Source organism: Procambarus clarkii, chromosome 18 (genome assembly GCF_040958095.1).
Source record: "Procambarus clarkii isolate CNS0578487 chromosome 18, FALCON_Pclarkii_2.0, whole genome shotgun sequence".
In the NCBI taxonomy this organism is placed as follows: domain Eukaryota; kingdom Metazoa; phylum Arthropoda; class Malacostraca; order Decapoda; family Cambaridae; genus Procambarus; species Procambarus clarkii.
In genome coordinates this window covers 40275295-40296936 of record NC_091167.1, presented here as the reverse complement: position 1 = coordinate 40296936, position 21642 = coordinate 40275295, and the positions used below count along the sequence as shown (strand labels likewise).

At 38.7% G+C, this 21642-nt stretch overlaps 1 protein-coding gene across 5 annotated transcripts in view; it reads left to right on the top strand.

Moving 5' to 3' along the window:
* The window catches only part of LOC123754430 (uncharacterized), a 104415-nt gene that overhangs the window by 29755 nt on the left and 53018 nt on the right, over positions 1 to 21642 (top strand). For all 5 annotated transcript variants that reach the window (XR_011229062.1, XM_069326519.1, XM_069326520.1 and 2 more), the window contains exon 5: positions 12030 to 17088. Coding sequence is in view for 4 of the 5 variants with exons in the window: in XM_069326519.1 (XP_069182620.1) it covers positions 12030 to 17088 (5059 nt within the window). In the remaining variant the exon portion in view is untranslated. The remainder of the gene's footprint in view (positions 1 to 12029; positions 17089 to 21642) is intronic.

Genomic DNA, 21642 nt, shown 5'->3' with positions numbered 1-21642 from the left:
ATAATTTTTGCATCATCATCAAACATTTGAGTCCCAGTCCCACATCCTGTGGGACTCCACTTGTGACATCTTGACAGTTTGAGGTTTCCCCCTCACAGTAACTATGTTTTTTATTACTTAAGTACGGTCGGTCGAGCGGACAGCACACTGGATTTGTGATCCTGTGGTCCCGGGTTCGATCCCGGGCGCCGGCGAGACCGATTGATTGAGACTGACTGATTGATATATTGAGATAGATTGATTGGTTGATTGATGTAGGGGTGATGCTGGAGAATAAGTTCTCATAAGAGAACATCAAAAGCCTTGTAAATATAGCCCATTTTGTTTTACTTTTGCAAATTTCAGAATTACACTGTACATTTAAATACTCGGAAGGAGAAATGTTCAAGAATATGTTTGTCGTATGTGAGACCTAAATTATAATATGCAGCAGTTGTAGGGTACCTGTACAGTATTTCAAAATGCACACGCATATGAGTCCTGTAGTCTGGTGGTCTACATTCTTTATTCATAATTAGAGATACCAGGTATGATCTCTGGGTGAGACAGAAATGGTTGGGCACATTTCATTTTACCTGGTGCCTCTTTCCACCTACCAGTAAATGGGTCCCTGGGAGTTAGGCAACTGTTGTGGATTGCATCCTGGGGTAGGTCATTTTTGCATCTGTGGAGGGGAAAGTCCTCAAAACAAGCCTAAGTACAGGCTTCCTGTCCTTGACAAATGGAATTATATCAATATGAGATGGAGCAAAAACATTAAACTGCTTCCAAACCTAAAATGCAAGAGACAAAAGGTGAGGCTGGAGGTAGTAAATATACAAAAATTAGTACACAGCAGAAAGAGGTGATATAATGACCATATAAAAATTGTGACAGGAATCAACAAAACTGATAAAGAGGAATTGGTTGAAATCCACATCATCAAAAATGGGAAGCAATAGGTTCACGCTTAGAAAACAAAAGTCCCCAAAAATTGACATAAATTCTCTTTTGTAAATAGTGATAGACAGAGGGAATAAATTAAATAGGAGGGTAGTACAGTATATGCTAGAACGTATCCGGAAATCTGAGGCTGGAAAACTATACGGTATACTGTTCCTGTATAACTAGGATTATCGGTAAGATGAGACACCATGAGAATAACTCTCATTCCGTAACTACAGTTTGGTACAGTATTAGGCATTTATAAACTCGTACTGTAATTAGGGGGTTATTTGGCATTTTTTAATTGTGTTCCAATATTTGCAGGTATGGTACTGTAGTTCCTTTCCTTGTAAAATGTTCTTGTACCAATTAGTGTAACAAACTGAAGCTCTTGCTTTAACACAAGAAAGTTGTTTGTGCTATTTCCTCCAGTATATTAGGGCCTTGACAATCGTACACCTGCTAGTTACATATTTTAAACAAATTTAATGGTATTACTGATCATAAATGTTTTAATGCTTCAGTCTTTGACAATTCTTCCTTTGATTATAAGAGGTATGATTTGTAAATTATCTTATGCTTGATTAAATTCAGAAAATGCTTGTGACCAGAAATGCTTGTGTAAATGATTCCCCTAAAAGAATATTTATCAATGTTTATGGTCAATATATTGCCAGTTAAGGTGGTTCTGGAGACTGTTACTTAGTGTGTCTGTTGCTTTTGATAACGTCGATATTAAATTTTTCACATTTGTTATTTTTGGATACACTAGCAAGTTTAGCTATTACCCAGAATCCCATAATAATAAATTACAGTATTTAATACTATATGTTTACATACAATTCAGTAGTTGAATCAAATGTTAAATAAACCGTTGCTTATTGCTAAATTCCACTTGAGGATGAGGTTAGGTAAAAATATAAATTAACATTTGTCTATATTATATTCATATTTGACAGTAGCCTATACTGTAGTAATCTGCAAAATTGTTTGATGGAATTAAGTTCTTAATTAAATAGTTTTGGTGTGTATGCATGGCAATATAACGGTGCATGACAGCACTCATAAGCTGTACTTGTATTTCCTAACTGCTTGTAATTACTACTAAATAAAATGAATAATAATATAATTAATCTGCTTTTTATTAACTATCCTTGCATGAAAACAAAAAAGCATCTTTATTTTTGTGTTGCAGTATGCACTACTATACTTTCAATTTATTTGCATTTGTCAAAGCCTGAAATGAATGTAAACAGCAACAAAGCAAGTGAATAATAGAGTACATGACAAATATATACTGTAATGATAATTAATATGGCTGAAATTTGATTGCAATTTCTATTCTACTCTTTATTATGCACAAGAAATTCTGTTATTTGTAGGTATATTTACTATTCATAATAGTGCAACACTTAACTGTAAATTTAATAATCACATTTAGGTGCAGAAATAATCTACATACATCAAAAAGAATATTATTTTTGGTAATCTGCAAGGATTAAAAACAAAAGTGCCACACAAGTCAAATATTTTAAACACAACATTGTTGCCTGTTAATTGCAGCCAGCAACTAAATAAAAAAAAATGTATACATGTAATTATTCCCCTATATGCAGTTTTGTTTACGCTAGATACTTGAATAACATATGTTTAAAAATTTAAAATATAGTAAGAGAAATGGACGTAATACTTTAAATGTGTAAAAGAAATTTTTAATATCAGAATTACCGAGCTTTATTTGCTAGTTTTCCACAGCTGATATTTTCTATCAAAGCAATCTAAAGTGTAATTTCAGACATAATAAAACACTGTTACAGCCTCACTTAGCCAGTAACACACTTTTGTTTCATTCTGTCTCTAGGGCCTTAGTGTGTGTCTATTCACAGATCCAACTCCAAGTCAAGGTAAAGTTATCAAGAACTGAGCAGTAATAGACAGCCAAAGGGGGAGGGGGGGGGTTAAACAACACTAGACAAAACTACCACCAAATGTATTTAAGTACTAGATACAGATAAATATATACAAGAAATATACACCAATATATATATCCCTCCAATGCATTATGTGTGGTTTCCTCCGAGGCTAAGGGTCCCCTTTCTTCCAGCCAGAGGTAGTACTCCCTTCCCTTAAAAAAATGGGAAGGAAAAAAACACAGGGTAGTATTTCCCTGTGTACCCTTTTTCTGAGGTACTTATGCCGGCGAGTCCACTTTTCCAAAAATTCACTTGCTAGTCCTCCACAGTATTTACACAAAGTCTAAATACTAACTCTTGCAGCACTCTGGCTAGCTTCCACACAATGCTTAATCACAAAGAAGCCTTGATCCAGTGGACTGACAGACGTTCACTCCGTCTATGGACAAAACTTAGCCATCCCGATGCAGATGGGGAGTCACAGTAATGTGGCTGAAATATGTTGACCAAACCACACACAAGAAAGTGAAGGGACGACGACGTTTCGGTCCGTCCTGGACCATTCTCTAGTCAATTGTGATAAAGGAAGGAGGCGAGGCAATAAATAGGCAAGAGAGAGGTGAGAAGAAAATCTTAGAGGAAGAAGAAGCAAGGCAAAAGGTACGAAAGGTAAGGTGTAATAAAGGGGATAGTAATAGGAATAAGAACATTAAAACATATGAACAAAGGTAAATGCATAAGGCCTATTGCCCCATACGAGGCAGCTCCTATTTATAACCACCCAATAAGAAGGGGACAGTAATAGGAATAAGGAAGGGATCGTAAGAGTAAACAAGAGAAAGAAAAAGAGGAGGAAAGTGAAAGAAAGATAAATGGAAGGGTAATCTTATGTAAGGTCACATTTGTTAGAAAGTTTAAAGCATTTGAGTATATACTGTGAAAGGGAAGAGTCAACAGCAACAATGCCAGGACTCAAGTTCATGTTGGGTACGTTGTATATTAGAGCCGATTCAACAAGATGATGTCTGTGTAGAGTAGAGGCAGGAAAGATTATTTTGAAGGATGACCAATTAATCCCAAGATACATCATTCCAACACCAGTAATGCGCTGGCTACCAAGACAGTTCACTGCCTTCAACAACCAGGCCCTTCTTGTTTCGACTGTAACAAGCCTTGTGTTCCTGAGGACTGCTCTTGCTGGCCACTCCTGGTGGACTTCCTTCCATTGTTCAGCATACCTTTCACATCACCTCTGACAAAAAAAATCATATATGAGGGAACCTACACCTGTTTCAGTGAGACCACAGCCTTTCATGAATGAACAAAGAAAATGGGGACGAGGAGTCACAATAACGTGGTTGAAATATGTTGACCAAACCACACACTAGAAAGGGAAGGAACGACGATGTTTCGGTCCATCATAGACTTGAGAATGGTCCAGGATGGACCGAAATGTCGTCGTCCCTTCACTTTCTAGTGTGTGGTTTGGTCAACAAAGAAAATGGGGTCAGGTGTGGTCAACAGGTGGCATTAACCTTATCACAGGGAGGTGTATGCTGAAAATTACCTTGTGAACTAATAAGAGGTGGTTTTCCAAATACTGTACTTAAGTTTTTAAACTTGATCAAGTTTATTTTAATAATATACAGGTATATAATTTTTTGTATTTTGCAATTTTTGTAATATATATAATTTTATAAAATTAATGGTTCTGAAAAGAGAATCCCTAGATGTAATACAATACTGTACTTTAATGCCTTAAGAGCAATGTAAAATTGGTACAGTTTTACCATTTCTTTCAAATCCCACTATATGTCACTTTTACTAAATAATAAGGGAATTAAGTATTTTGCAATTGTATTGAAAGCTAAGCATAATGAATCAAGAACATTTAAATTAACAAAATTTAAGATTTTTTGACATGCCCCACACTCAGTGATGTGGTTCCCACATCTATGAGAAACTTAGCCAAAATGGCTCGGCTATGGAAGGCACGTTACTTGGACTAAGAGTGTTAATATAACACTTATAAGGTGTGGGATTTAAAATGATTAAATTACAGTACACATAATAGACTACAAGGTAATGGCATGTATGTATGTATATGCATTACCTAAATTTACCTGAAGGCCCCTATCTTTTTAGTGGCCACGATAGGGACATGAAGGTGGCAGTTTGTCAAAGGTCCCCCATTTTTCCTAATGATTTTTTCCATTTGGATTTTGAACGGCAGTAATGTCTTGGCATTTACAGCTTCAACGGGTAGGCAGTTTCATGAGTTTATTGTTTTATGGATGAAAAAATATCTGTTTTCTGTCCAACATTGTGGCTTGTTGAGCTTGAAGCTGTTGCCCTTTGTATGTGTTACATGTGATCCTTTAATTAAAGAAGTTGTCTGGATTAATATCCTCCAATTTTGTTAAGTACAGTATTTTAAAAATTTTGATGAGATCAGCCCCCATTATGTCTGGTTAGCAGAGTTTTAGTCCTGTGGCCCTCAATTGTTCCTGGGATGAGAGGCCACTTAGTTCTGGGATGATTTTTGTTGCTCTGTATTGAACTTGCTCCAAAGCAGATACCTACTTCTGAATATAAGGTGTCCATTCTTGGATAGAATAGTTCAGATGGACACACACCAGAGATTGAACAGTTGAATAACCACTTTTTCCTTGACGTCAAAGGTTTGTTTGATTATTCCTAGATTTTGGTTGTTTTTATACTTGAGCTCCCACTTGTTGTGTAACTTTCAATGACTGATGGGTTCTGATTCCTAGGTCCTTTTCTTTATCGGCTGCATGATAATGTTAATTTGATGGGTATGATGTGCATTGCTGTAGGTAAGGTTTTGCATTTTTGATATTAAAAAGAATTTGCCAGTTTTCCAACTATTTGTTTAGTTCATATAGATTTCTTTGTAAGTTCTTGATATCATTTTAATTTCCTACTTTACCATAAATCTTAGTGTCATCTGAGAATTTGATGATGTGGTTTCTAATATTCTAATCTATGTCACTGATGTACAATATATGACAAAAAGGGTTGGCCCCAAGCTGGAACCTTGTGGTATCTAACTTGCCACATTTCTCTAGTCAGATTCATTTCCATTTAGGATGACCTTTTGCTTTCTTTGTTTTAAGTACTGTATACGTATACATGTGTGCATTCTCGGTTTCTGCCCTCCGTTGGTGGAATTCAAAGCAATCGATAGCTTGTAGGAATCTTCCTTCAGTTTCCTCTTAATGTTCACATTTTGTAACAATCAGTTAAGTAATTTTGTTTAACTTTGTATAATAAAGTTATTAAGCCAAGTCAGCTTGTAGTCTACCCGTGTGCCCATAACATTTGTAAATTTGCTGTTCTCCCAGCTGTGTTTGCCAATATATCAGAATACCAAAAATACCAGAAGCACTTAAATCAACTGATATAGCTCCCCTACAAGAGGAAAAGAGCAAAGCACTGGCTAAGAATTCTAGGCCTGTCACAAATAATGTCTCGTATAACAAAAGTTTTTGAGAGAGTGATCAGGAGTCAGGTCTACAGTTTTATGGAGACCAATGAATTCCACAACCCAAACCAATGTGGATTTAGAGTAGGAAGATCATGCCTTTCGCAGCTACTCAATTATTAGAGCAAAATTGCTGATGTATTAGAAGAAAAACAGAATGCAGTTGTTGTTGTTTTAGATTCAGCTACTCTGAACAAATTCCAAGTAGCACGGGCTATGGTGAGCCCGTAACTTACCTGGCCATCAGAATGCAGATATAGTATATATGAACTTTGCAAAGACATTTGATAAATGTGACCATGGAATGATAACCCACAAACTGAGTTCATTAGGAATAACAGGTAAAGTAGAGCAATGGATATTAAATTTTTTGTCAAACAGAATGCAGAGTCACTCAAATAAAATCTAGTCCAAGGACAGTGAAAAAGTCTGTACCTCAGTGTACAGTCCTTGCACCAATATCTTAGCCAAATATCTCTTCCTCTTTCCTGGGGAATATCATATCCAGCATGGAGGAAACATCCCCTTCCCTCATCCCTGTAGCGTGTTTAATGTATTGTTACATGAATGTTTCCAGGATAAGGTTTACAAATCTACAGGTCCAAAAGTTCTCTATTCTAGCTTCATATGCCTCCCGGTCTATGAATTTCAACTTGAAAATCGCCAACTACAACAGTCGTGATCTATCTTTATCCGCTCTCAATATAATCTCTGTAATTATTGTTATAAGACCGTCTCGTTTATTATCCAACTCCTCCTTTGTCCATGTGTTGCATGACAGTGGTCTATATGCATTTATGATTATTAGTTTATCATGCTGACTGCAGATCTCCAGTGCTATTATGTCAACTTCTCGTGGTTTGGCAATCATTATTATTCGTTTACCTTTAGGTGTTCTTTCACCAACCAGTACAGCAATGCCACTGCTTTTTCTAATTTTCTGTCCCGTCTCCAAACTCAGTAGCTCCTTGGGAATATTACCTCATTTAAAATATCATCAAGTTTCGTCTCCATGAGGGCAACAATGTCATTACATCACTTAATACCAGTGTCTTTGATCTCGATCCATCAATGTTGGTGTATACAATTTTCAAGAACATGTTCCCTCTCTCCTTGTTCTTCACTTCCCTTTCTTTAGTGATTTTGTTGGTTTGCCTTTTTGTACCATTTTACTGGCTTGCCTACCTCATCAGCTTGTAGAAAAAATAATTTATTTCTTCTTCATTCCAGCTCTCCTTTAGATGTTTTACCTATTATGAGGTTCAGTTTTAGTTCTCTCTGTCTTCTTTTGAAAGATCTCATCTTAATGACCATAATTTCCCTTTCTCATCACTTTCTAGTTTCTAACGTTCCTGATTACTTCTTCCATCTGCTTAGCACCGTTTAGGGTGATCCTTCTCCATGGCCACTTGTGCTTAGGTGAGTTGCAAATCTTTCTTGCACTGTTCTGTTCCCTGTGTAACTTCCTCCATATGTACTGATAAAAGCTGTTTTTCCTGTTGGATTTCCTTACCTAACCTATTGTAGTCATTCATGTTTAGATTTGCTTTAACTTCTTCAAAAGCTGTTTTCAAGACTTCATGTTCCTCTTCCATGGTTTTGCTTTTAGCTTCCCATTGATTCTTTTCCTTGCATAAGTCTTTCACTAACCCCCTTAACACTTTCGCTCACCGGGCGTGCGACCTCCCCACTACCCCAGGTGGGTTTGGGCGTTTCACGGGAGCGCGAGGGAGAGCGCGGTAAATTCTGAAAAGCGTATACTTTTTTTCAACTTTGTCAGCTCAATTCTCGTCCTAAGATTTTCAATTTGGTATCAATGTGTTCCCAATAGAATTCTCTACAAGACTAAATGCATATATACTCCAAAAGACCGGCTTACCATCCGTAACTATCAGAGGAAGTGAGAGAAAGTTACCCGGGAGCGCACAAGAGGGATGAAATGTTTACACTCTTTTCAGTTTTGTCAACTCAATTCTCGTGCTAGGTCTTTCATTTTGGTATCAATGTGTTTGCAATAAAATTCCCAACAGAAGTATATGCATATAATGTCAAAAACAGCAGTGATCTCCACCCGCCGACGTGATGACAACAGGCCGCGGTTACCAAAACGAGAGCACCGCGCCACCCCAAGCGCCTCTCATTACATTAGAGGGCGTGGTAATTCTGAAAAGTGTATACGTTTTTCAACTTTGTCATCTCAATTCTCGTCCTAGGTTTTTCAATTTGGTATCAATGTGTTCACAATAGAATTCTCTACAGGACTAAATGAATATAAATCCCAAAAGCCCGGCGAGAAAGTGAGAGTTTCTTACCCGGGAGCTCTCTCTTCACTTCACTCTTCACTTTGGACATCTTAATTCCCGTCCTAGGTCTTTCATTTTGGTATCATTGAGTTGGCAATAGAATTCTCTACAGGAGTATATGCAAATATAAAGTCCAAAAGTCCGGCGTACCACCCACAGCAAACAGAGAAAGTGACAGAGCGTTACCCCCGTGAGCGCTAATAAAGAGCAATAAAATGGGTATTCTGTTTTCAACTTTGTTACCTCAATTCTGGTCCTAGGTCTTTCATTTTGGTATCAATGTATTTGCAATGAAATTCCCTACAGGTGTATATGCATATAATATCCAAAACCGCTGCAAAACCTTCCTGAAAACGCCGCTACTGTTGCCGCACGGAGGACTCACTGCTGAGTCGTCGCCGAGCAAAAGTGATAATTATTAAATTAATTTAAACATTTTCGCTCGGCGACGACTCAGCATTGAGTCCTTAAGATCTAACACTTTGCTACTCAATTAGTCATTACTTTCTCTCAATTTACTGATTATATCTACATGATAGTTTACAATAATGTCTAATTTTGCCAACTTGTGGTGTAGACTGCTTATATTAATGCTTTCTTTATTGAATCTACCAAAATCTAGCTCTGTTTTGTTTTGCTTCCTTTCTAGTCCAAGTACTAGAGGAAAAGACCTTACAAATTCAAGGCAGCCATCTTGAATTTTGTCGTCTGCACTGTTTACACTATAGCAAACCTCTTTTCATCCAATTATTTCACTTCCCTTTGCATATTTGTTTTATCTCATCTATTTTTGAAATGCACTACATCTTTATGTTTCTTGGGACACCACTCACAGTCATCAACCTGTTCTACAATAGTTAGGAATTTGAAATATCCTGGAACTCCTCTGATGGTACTTATAATCCACACTATCATCTTTCTAGCTTACACTATACTTGCTTGTTTATGCTCCCTAAGCATTAAGTCGTCAAACATCATCATTCCTAGATCCTTTACGAGTTGTTTTGTAATTTGATTACAAATTTGATTGTAATTTGATTGTATTCTGTATCCTGTATTTTGTTTAAGGTCATCATTTTTATCATACCTAAGTACCTAGAATTTATCACTTAAATTTTGTTATTTTATGCTGCCCAATCAAAAACTTTATTAATGTTAACATGTAGTTTTTCAATATCTTCTACAGAAGTCATTTTCATGCTGATTTTGGTGTCATCCGCAAAAGACAACACGAAGCTATGGCTTGTATTTTTGTCTATATCTTATATGAGAATGAGGAAAGGCAGTAATTACCCAAGTATAATTTTCTAAATGTAGTTACAGGATGAGAGCTACACTCATGATGTCCCTTATCTTCCCAGTACTCCTTGTCATATAACGCTTTGAAACTACTGACAATTTTGGCCTTCACCACCACCTCACTTAACTTGTTCCACCTGTCTACCACTCTATTTGTGAAAGTGTATTTTCTTATACAGTACTTTATTTCTTTGGCAGCTTGTTTAGTTAGCTTAAATCTATGATCTCTTGTTCTATTACTTCCAGGTCTCAAGAGTTCTTCCTTATCAGTTTTCTCAATTCCCATTACTACTTTGTAAGTAGCGATCTTATCGCCCCTTTTTCTTCTATCTTCTAGCTTTGGCATATTTAATACCTCTAACCTTTCCTCACAGCTCTAGTCTTTCAGTTCTGGATGCCATTTAGCAGTTCTTGCATGCCCTTGCACATTTTCCAGTTTGTTGATGTGCTACTTAAGATATGGGCATCAGTAATTACCTAAGTGTACTTACAGGATGAGAGATATGCTCATGGTGTCTCATCTTCCCAGCACTCTTTGTCGTATAACGCTTTGAAATTACAGGCAGTTTTGGCCTCCGCCACCTTCTCACCTAACTTGTTCCAACCGTCTACCACTCTGTTTGCGAAAATGAATTTTCTTGTATTTCTTCGGCACCTTTGTGTAGTTAGTTTAAATCAATGACCTCATGTTCTTGAAGTTCCAGGTCTCAGGAATTCTTCCCTATCAGTTTTATCGATTCCTGTTACTATTTTGTACGTAATGATCATAGTGCCTCTTTTTCTTCTATCTTCCAGTTATGGCATATTTAACACCTTTAATCTCTCCTCGTAGTTCTAGTCCTTCAGTTCCGGGAGCCATTTAGTTGCATGTCTTTGCACCTTTTCCAGTTTGTTGATGTGCTTCTTAAGGTAAGGGCACCATACAACCGCTGCATATTCCAGCTTTGGTCTAACAAAGGTCTTGAACAATTTCTTTAGTATTTCACCATCCATGTATTTGAAAGCAATTCTGAAATGGGGAAATTGTAGCATAGGCTCTTTGCACGATGTTGTTTATGTGGTCCTCAGGTGATAGTTTTCTATCTATATCCACCCCTAGATCTCTTTCTTTATCAGATTTTATTTTAATGTTTTCCACATAATTTGTAGGTTGTGTGTGGTTTATGTACTATTCCACATTCCATAACATGGCATTTATTCACATTAAATTCCATTTGCCAAGTGGTGCTCTATACACCATACTGTATATTGTAAACACATTTATAAAACCTGCTTCTTTACCAGTCATGTTGGGTGCACCATCATTTGTCACAGCAACTATTTTTGAAAGGTCGGCCTGTCTGTTAAACATTTCTATATTTAATATGGGTGGGGTTGGGTTTAAAGAATCAAGGGGAACCACTGCATGCCATGTGCCACCAAATTCTGTTTCTGTGCCACTCTGGGCACGCATACCATAGATTTGCCACTGGGCACGCATGCCATAGGTTTGCCACTCTGGGCATGCATGCCATAGGTTCGCCACTCTGGGCACACATGCCACAGGTTTGCCACTCTGGGCATGCATGCCATAGGTTCGCCACTCTGGGCATGCATGCCATAGGTTTGCTAGTCTGGGCATGCATGCCATAAGTTCGCCACTCTGAGCGCATGCATGCCATAGGTTCGCCACTCTGGGCATGCATGCCATAGGTTCGCCACTCTGGGCATGCATGCCATAGGTTCGCCACTCTGGGCATGCATGCCATAGGTTCGCCACTCTGGGCACGCATGCCATAGGTTTGCCAATCCTGCTCTAGTGTATCCTTAGCACCAGAATGCTGCGAAGGAATGTTTAATAAGATTGTTGCTACTGCAGTGTGGGTTGACAAGCTGCCCTGACTCAACATGATCGTATTCATGGGACCAGTAGAATCTTGCCTTAGGGAGCAACTAAGTAGGATGGCTCAGAAAAACATGAATAATTATAAATTGTTATTAGACTTGGTACAAAATATAGGACAGGTGCTATTAATGATGCTTGTTTTCCCATGCTGAAACAAAATTTAGATTTAAAACATACAATTCATGGGTTTTTCCTTACAGCAAAGTGGATATGAAGTAATTCATCCTGGGAGCTCGGGCATCGGCGGCAGCAAGACGACGAAGCAACATCACACCCACCTGCATGACCAGAGCATAAACTCCATTTCTGTCATAACTTCTTCCATATATTCACCCTCTACAATTGCTACAACCACAGCCACCAACACCACAGTATATGCTTCTACTGGCTACTCCTGCACGAGCAAAAGTAAGAAGGAAGTGCTAGCTGCAAAGCTTGTACAAAAAGGGGCTCAGGACATGTCTCAGGAAAACAAACATGACAGTGATGATGAGGACTATAAGATGATGGCAAGTGATTGTGTGAAGAGTGGTAGACTAGGTGGCCCAGGGAGAGGGGGTACTGATGAGGACTGGTATGATGGCTTGGCTTATTTTGGAGAAACGATGGTTAGAAAATCTACACTGGTGTCCGAAGGCAAATTAAATGATACTTCAGGAGCGTTAGGGCAGAACCGACAACCCAGTGTATCAACTCCATCAAGTCCAACACTTAATGATTACCAAAGACACCACGGGAAAAAGCTTAGTTCTTCAAGTGCATCCACGACAGCAAGCGATATATCTAAGTACATGAGTTCTCCTGGGCGGTACTCCATGGGTGATAGACACTTTCCGCTTAAGAGAGAGAAAACATCTGGTTTTCTAAATATATTTCGCTGGTTTATTAATCGGGACAAGAAGAAAAGATCTACATCAGTGGACCGCATGAGCAATGCAAGTGCAGGCAGTGTCAACAGTCTGTCTAGCTCTGCCAGTGGTTTTGCTCATGTTCCCATCATGAGAAGTAAAAGTGCTGACACACACAAAAAGATGTCTTCAAAAAAACAGCCTCAATTTGGAATTACCCGACAATACAAACTATTTACAAGGGTCTCTTCACTTGAACATAACTCAGAGACCTGTCATGAGGAGGGAGACAGGAGACAATCATTAGTAAGTGCCTCAGATACGTTGTCGATGCCTGGGTCTCGAGGGACAACACTGAGTCGAAAAAAGAGGGCAGCGCCCCAACCACCTGGATCACCAAAGACAAGTGATTCTGAATCACTAAGGTCACAGAAAAGCTGTACCAGTCTTCCAGCAAGGGAAACAAGACCCAGCATAGCCTTGGAACAAGACTTACCAAGTGTAAATTGTCAGGTGCCAGAAGGTAGGAAGCTCCAGAAATCAAAGAGTGAAGGTTTGATATATACTAGAGTCAAGAGAAGAGCTCCACTGCCACCTGGGCAGACAACTGTAGAGGCAGTTACTATAAATTATAGTAAAGATAATACATCAACACTCGCCAGAGATTGCCAAACGAAGCACCAGGTACCTAGTGTTGTTCTTGAGAAAAGTGATCGACCAGTAAGCTCTGTTTCCTCCGGAAGTTGTCTCTCTCAGTCTCCATCCTCAGCTTCTACTACATTAAAGTCACAGAGCAGCAGTATTGCCTCCAGCAGTCAGTATTCTGGCGAGTCCATCAGACTGGAGAGTGGCTTTCTCAGGCAGGACATCACCAAGTCTTCCTCCAGCCCTGCCATACCTGATACTGGCAAACTGACTCTTTCTCCACGTCCCTGGTATAAACGGAAAAAAAGTAAAGATAAGGAGTGTAATAAAGATTCAAGAGCAGTTAATAAGAAAGAAAAAGCTTATGATAGCTGGATGCCTGATATTCAGTTTTCACGAAGTAAACTCAGTTTAAGTGGGACTTTTAGGAAAAGTAAAAGCTTTGACAGTGATGCAGGTACACTGAAGAAATCAAAGGATGATGATAGAAAGGAAAAACGTAAATCTCAAGTATCATTATTGGCTAATATAAGTGAGCTGGACCGAGCTGCCTCAGAGCAAATGCAGAGGGAATTAGAGCAACGTAGGGCACAGAAGAAGACCTATGACAGCAAGTTTTATAAGTCTAGTGAACCTCACATTCTGACTCAGACAGATTTCATGCCAAGAACTAGAAATGAAAGCAAAAGTGAAATGTTTGATACAAGTACTTTGAGTTCTGAAACAGTGGGCTCGTTAGACAATGGCAGAGAAGATACTGAACATGCATTTCCAAATCACATAAATGGTATTTACGATAACTTTGGTGACTCTGGGCCAGATCTAACTCTTCCACAAAGCTACTCAAAACAGGCAACACTTAGAATTGATGAAAAAGAAAGTACCTTCCATCATTCCACTGAAAATAATCCAAATGTGTCTGATCCTGCACTGCTTGATTTATCCAGTGCATCTCAAGAATCAAATTCTCTTAAGACAAAAATTGCCACCACACATCTTAGTTATTCTCCACATGTTCAAGAAGCCACGGTCACATTAGATCCTACCCAGCCTCCCTCTCGGGAATCACCAATGCAAAGAGCAACATTTGATGCAGAATTGTTTTACCGGCTCGCTAAGGATACCCAAATCCCTAATGAGCCAAAAAATAGAAATTCACCAATACTTGCTGGGGTCAGAGAGAACAAGAAAATGGTATCATATGAGGAATTAAGTGAAGAAGAAATAGAGGATGATTTACCTGTTGGTAGTGAACCTCTGATCCAGTTTCGGAGAATGAACAAAAATTTTGGTCTTCGTATGAATAACTTTTTCTCACCAGATGTTTCCACTATCATAGAGGCATCCGAGTCTATGACATCAAGTGCTACGACTCCAGCAGATGATATTTATGAAGACCTTCCTGTACCTTCATCTGTTAACGGGAGGGGAAGAAGGGAATCTGTCCATGATGAGATTAACAGTGATGCTAACTATGAGTTCCGTCTTAGTTCGACAGATGCTCGGGAGATCATGCAAGAGTTAGCAGATGTTAGACAAGAAATTCAAAAGATCAATAATGAAGAAGAGGAAGCAGCAAAAAATAGAGATAAGAGAAAAGCAGATAAGATTCGTGATGAGGTCCTCTTATTGAGGGACAGAAATAGTTTTGAGATTTGGCAAAATGCGACAGAACATGAAGGAGCTAGACATGTGGATGTGGCCCCACCACCTCCTATTGACCTAAACGAAGGAATAGAGCGCAAGTTGAAGTGGGTATGTGAGGTGTGTACTCTGATCAATCTGCCATGGAGACTTCAGTGTGAGGCATGTATGATGCGTAGACCTGCCAACCCCAAGCGAGTGGACGAGGATGGGAAGTCCTTCACCTCAGATCACATTAGTTCACATCCAAGTATCTCTGATGAAAGTCCTGTGACGGTTATCCATGATGAAGGTAACCCAGAAGGTTTTAAAGAAGCTTTAGGGGGCACTGATATAGTACCAGACACTGGTCAGTCTCCTGATGGGGATCAAAAGTCTTCCCGAGACAAAAAAAAGAAGGATATTAACTGGGAGAGAGAGTTGCAGAAATATTTCAAAACATTTGATGAGCATGTCAAAGGCACTGTTGGTGATATGAAAGATTGTTCCACTTTAAATTCAGAAACCATTAAGCCCACAGAAATTAGTGTTTCTGAAGCTGAAGAACCATATGGAAAAATTATAACAAGTTTGAGGAATGAATGTGGGGCTACAGCAGTTTGTACATCCCAAGAAGTAAAAGTCAGAGGCAAGGGTGCAAAGCCAAAGACAATATTCTTTGGTACTGCTTCAGGTCCTCCTGACACATATATTCAGAGCTTGAATTCATTACAGACTGACAATGAGTTGAAAACTTTAGAATTTACTGTTAAAGAAGCACACACCAGTGAAGGGTTAAACAAAGAACCTGATATGGAACAGTTGAGAAAAGTGAGGATAGCAAAATTCCAAGAAAACAGCCATGCTGACAATGAAATTAACCACAGTGAAGCATGCACATTAGAGAATCATCATGAAAAAAGAAATAAAAAAAAACACGGAGACAAAAAAAAAAAAATTAAACCAAACAAAACTGAGCTGGAAGATGATAAGATAAATGAGTTAAATAGTATTAGTGCTGCAAGTTTGCCGACAGAACCAGAATTGATTGTCAGAGAAAGTGAATCTCAGCATGAAGAAGAAACTTCTTTCTACAGCAAACATTTCCGTAAACCACAAGTCTTAAAGCCAAGTGGTGCTGTGCGTAATGTAGTTAGCATTTTTAATCAGTTTGAACAATTGCAACAAGCCAAAAAAGAAAAGCCACGAGTAACTCGCAGAAGGTCATTTGGTAATATCATAGGAAGAACACAAATTTTCGAGCAATTGAATTCTGAAACCAGCAGTCCAGAATTACTGAGATCACAGAATGAGACCAGAGATGGCACCAGACAACAATTTAAATCTGATGTCCCAAGGGACACAGAAGTATTTTCTGCCATTGCTAAATTTGATGAAATGGCTGCCATAGCAGAGTTAGAAAAAATCGAAAAACAGAGAATGAGGAAAGAAGCAGCAAAGAAAAAACCTCGGTTTATAGCAGTGTCCAGAGCATCCTCATTGCAAACAAGCAAGAATGTTTTTAACAACACCACTGCCAGCCAAGCTACTATTTCCATCAGCAGCACTAACCCAACACCAGTTTTGCAATCAAACCTTCATCCTAACCTTAATAATGAACCAACATCTAGGAAACCTCCTATTGATCCTAAATTGAGTTCCCATTCAATGGATCTCTCTGAGGGAATCATCAAAGGAGGAGTGCTTTATACGGAACAACGCAAACGCTCCATGTCCATAGGATCAGGAACTTTTGAGTTAATCCAAGCTAAAGATTTTGAGACAATAGAGGCACAGCACAGTGAATGTTCACCAACCACTGAAAGCCGAAGCATCACCAGTCCCGTCACCCCTTCACCAAATGGTGAGAGTTTGAGCATCATCAGTACTACCAGCCTCTCAACAGCTACTGAGAGTCAAAGCATCACCCAGTCACCAATTCCACCAAGAGAAATGGCATTTCCTTTGATGCCAGAGATTATTATTGAGCCCTCCATATCCCTAACATCCTTTTCTGATAACACCAGAGAGACGGTGCCAGAGGTGGGGGTTGTGCTTGGGAATCATGGCCAGGTGGAAAAGAAAGAAGTCGAGAGACTGAGTCGCCAGCTCACAGAGGCTGATGGCATTGCAACATTTAAAGGTAAGAAATAAGGCTGGTGGATTTAGTGTCTTTGGTTTTGATACACTTTAAATATATTGTATAAGTTTTTAAATAAGAAAATGCATATACAAGTTTTATATTAAAACTATAAATATTATTTTACATCAAAGATAGTATATCTGCCATTCTTTTATATTCTAGATGAGTCATGGTAGCCAATACAGTATATCTAATCATTTTCCCAGCAGTATCTGACTTCATTGAAACCAAATGAATGAATAGACAAATTAAATACTGATACTGTATAAGGTAATTCAAACACTGAACTATTATGGCTCAGATATTTGGTAAACGGTAGTAGATCAACGAATATGAAGTGAATCATCTAAGAGTGGTGACCAAGGTGGGGCTTATGTGTGTGTGTGTGTGTGTGTTTAATTACCTAAGTGTAGTTATAGGACGAGAGCTATGCTCGTAGTGTCTTATCTTCTCCGCACTCTTTATCATATAACGCTTTGAAACTACTGGTCTCCACCACCACCTCACTTAACTTCTCACCTACCACTCTGTTTGCAAAAGGGAACTTTCTGATGTGTGTGTAATTACCTAAGTGTAGATACAGGACAAGAGCTACACTCGTGGTGTCCCATCTTCTCATACTTTCTCATATAATGCTCTGAAACTATTAATGGTTTTGGCCTCTACCATCTTCTCACTTAACTTGTACCAATTGTCTACCATTCTGCAAAAGAAAACTTGTTAATATTTTTTTATTCCTTTTGTTTCCTTAGCATGAATCTGTGACTGTTCTTGAAGTTGCTGGTTTCAAAAATTCCTCTTTGTAAATTTGGTCGATTCTTGCTTTTATTTTACCTGATTTACCTGAAGGTCACTAACCCTAGTGGCCTTGACGAGGACAGGAAGCTGGTGGTTTGTCAAAGGTCCCCGATTTGCCTTGATGACCTTTTCCCTGTAGATTTTAAAACTTAACACAGTTTTGGCATTTACGGCTTCGGTGGGAAGGCGGTTCCATGGGTTATAACCCTGTGGTTGAAAAAGCATCTCTTATTCTCAGTCCTACATTGTAGCTTGTTGAGCTTGAAACTGTTGCTCCTTGTGCTACATCTGACCTTTTGAATAAATTGTCTGGATCAACATCCTCAAACTTGCTCAGTATTTTGAAAAGTTTCAATGAGATCTGCCCTGTCATGCCTGGTTTGCAGTGTTAGCCCTGTGGCCTTCAACCATTCCTATTAAAAGAGACGACTTAGCCCTGGAATGACTTTTGTTGCCTGGTGTTGCACTTTTTCCAGAGCAACTATGTCCTTCTGAAAATGAGTTTCCATGCTTGGATACAGTACTCCAAATGAGAGTGCATCAGAGATTTATACAGTTGAATCATTACCTTCTTTTCCCCAAAGTCAAAAGTATGCTTAATTTTTCCAAGGGAAATATTAATTTTTCCAAGGTCAGGTAAGATGATAAAAAATAAGTAGATTTGTTACACAGGATCTTCCTTTTCAAAAACCACACTGACTGTCTGTTATTATGTCATTACTCTCCAGGTGTTCTACCCATTTGGTTTTAACTATTGTTTCTAGTGTTTTGATTACCACTCCTTGGAATTATACGGGTCTATAATTTAGAGGGTTTTCTATGTTACCATTTTTGTAGATTGGAACTATGTTTACCTTTTCCAAATATGTGCTATGATTCCTGTGGACAAAGATGTCTGGAATATCAATTGAAGTGGAATACTCAGCTCAGTTGCACATTCTCAGCACCCAAGATGAAACTCCTTCAGGTCCAACTATTTTATTTCTACCTAGCCCCATGAGTAAATTTTCCACTTTGTCTCGAGATACAGTACCTCTATGTTTTCTATGGTATTTTCTGGAATTAGCATTGTATCTGGCTCTTTGAAATCCTCATTTTGAGCAAACACACTTTGGAACTGTTCATTTAGTGTTTCACACATTTTTTTCATTCTCATTGAACCTATTCCCCTATTCTTAATCTCTTATCAAATAAAAATGGATTTTATCCTTTACATGCAGTTTGCTTTTAATGAATTTATAGAAAAGGCTTGGATCTGTTGTACATTTGTCTGCTACCCTTTTCTCAAAATTCATTTCTGCCTCTTTCTTCACTGCTGTGTATTTGTTTCTTGCTTGTTTGTAGTGCTGGTATGTTTGGCCTCTTCCTATAATGTACCCATTTTCTTGTCTATTACTCTCTGGCCCTCTCACAATTTTTGTTGAACCAATCCTGTTAGTGTGCATGTGTGTGTTTGTACTCACCTAGTTGTGTTTGATGTAGATAAACTTCAGCTCCTGTGCCCACTAATTAATCTTCCCTTGTTTGACATACAGTTGATCTCTATCATGTCTAGTTTTGAACTCATGTATAGATTCAGATTTAGCTATTTTCCTATCTAGCTCACTGCATGTGTGCTTCTATAAGTTCTTCCAGGTGTCCCTTTGACTAATTTGGGTGTTGATCTTCCAGCTCTAAGATAAGATCATAAGAAACAGGATTCACCAGAGTGAACCTGTTGGCACATTCTGGGTAAATTACCTAAGTGTAGTTATAGGATGAGAGCTATGCTCGTGGTGTCCCTTCTCCCCAGCACTCTTTGTCATATAACGCTTTGAAATTACTAACAGTTTTGGCCTCCACCACCTTCTCACCTATCTTGTTCCAACCGTCTACCACTCTGTTTACAAAAGTGAATTTTCTTATATTTCTCCGGCAGCTTTGTTTTGTGAGTTTAAATCTATGAACTCTTGTTCTAAAAGTTCCGTGTCTCAGGAATTCTTCCCTATCAATTTTATCGATACCTGTTACTATTTTGTATGTAGTGATCATATCGTCTCTTTTTATTCTATCTTCTAGTTTTTGCATATTTAATGCCTCTAACCTCTCCTCGTAGCTCTTGTCCTTCAGTTCTGGGAGCCACTTAGTGGCATGTCTTTGCACCTTTTCCAGTTTGTTGATGTGCTTCTTAAGATATGGGCACTATAAATCCGCTGCATATTCCAGCTTTGGTCTAGCAAAACTCGTGAACAATTTCTTTTAGTATTTCTCCATCCATGTTGAAATTGAAAAACAATATCTGAAGTTAGAAAGTGTAGCATAGGCTCCTCGTATAATGTTCTTAATGTGGTCCTCAGGTGACAGTTTTCTATCTAGAACCACCCTTAGATCCCTTTCTTTGTCAGAATTCTTTAAAGATTTCTCACATAATTTATACGTTGTGTGGGGTCTATGTTCTCCAATTCCACATTCCATAACATGGCATTTATTCGCATTAAATTCCATTTGCCAAATGTTGCTCCATATACTTATTTTGTCCAGGTCTTCTTGAAGGGTATGACAATCATCTAGGTTTCTTATCTTCCCTATTATCTTAGCATCATCAGCAAACATGTTCATATAATTCTGTATTCCAACTGGTAGATCATTTATGTAGACAATGAACATTACCGGTGCAAGAACTGAACCCTGTGGTACTCCACTCGTGACATTCCTCCAATCCGATACATTGTCTCTGATTATGGCCCTCATTTTTCTGTCAGTCAGGAAATTTTTCATCCATGTTAGAAGCTTACCTGTCACCCCTCCAATATGTTCCAGTTTCTAGAACAACCCTCTTATGTGGAACTCTGTCGAAAGCCTTTTTTAGGTCCAGATAGATGCAGTCAACCCAACCATCTCTTTCCTGTAAAATCTCTGTGGCTCGATCATAGAAACTGAGTAAGTTCGTTACACAGGATCTTCCAGATCAAAAACCATACTGTCTGTCTGATATTATATCGTTTTTTTCCAGGTGTTCTACCCATTTAGTTATAATTATTTTTTCCAATATTTTGACTATGACACTTGTCAATGATACAGGTCTCTAATTAAGGGGGTCTTCCCTGCTGCCACTTTTGTAGATTGGAACTATGTTAGCCTTTTCCACACATCAGCTACAACTCCTATAAACAGGGATGCCTGAAAAATCAGTTAATTAAGTGGAATGCTGAGCTCAGGTGCACATTCTCTTAGAACCCAGGGGGTTTTGGGGAGCCGGTCGGCTGAGCTGACAGCACGCTGGACTTGTGATCCGGTGGTCCTGGGTTCGATCCCGGGCACTGGCGAGAAACAATGGGCAAAGTTTCTTTCACCCTATGCCCCTGTTACCTAGCAGTAAAATAGGTACCTGGGTGTTAGTCAGCTGTCACGGGCTGCTTCCTGGGGGTGGAGGCCTGGTCGCGGACCGGGCCGTGGGGACACTAAAGCCCCGAAATCATCTCAAAATCTCAAGATAACCTATGATGAAACTCCATCTGGACCAACTGCTTTGTTATTACTTAGCTCCTTGAGCATTCTTTCCACTTTGTCTTTAGACACCTCTATGTGCTCTGTGTTGTTCTCTGGAATTCTTATTGTGTCTGGTTCACTGAAGATTTTATTTTGTACAAACACACTTTGGAACTTTTTGTTTAATGTTTCACGCATTTCCTTTTCATTTTCCGTGAATCTATTTCCCATTTTCAACCTCTGAATATTATTCTATACCTGATATTTGTTGTTTATGAATTTATAGAA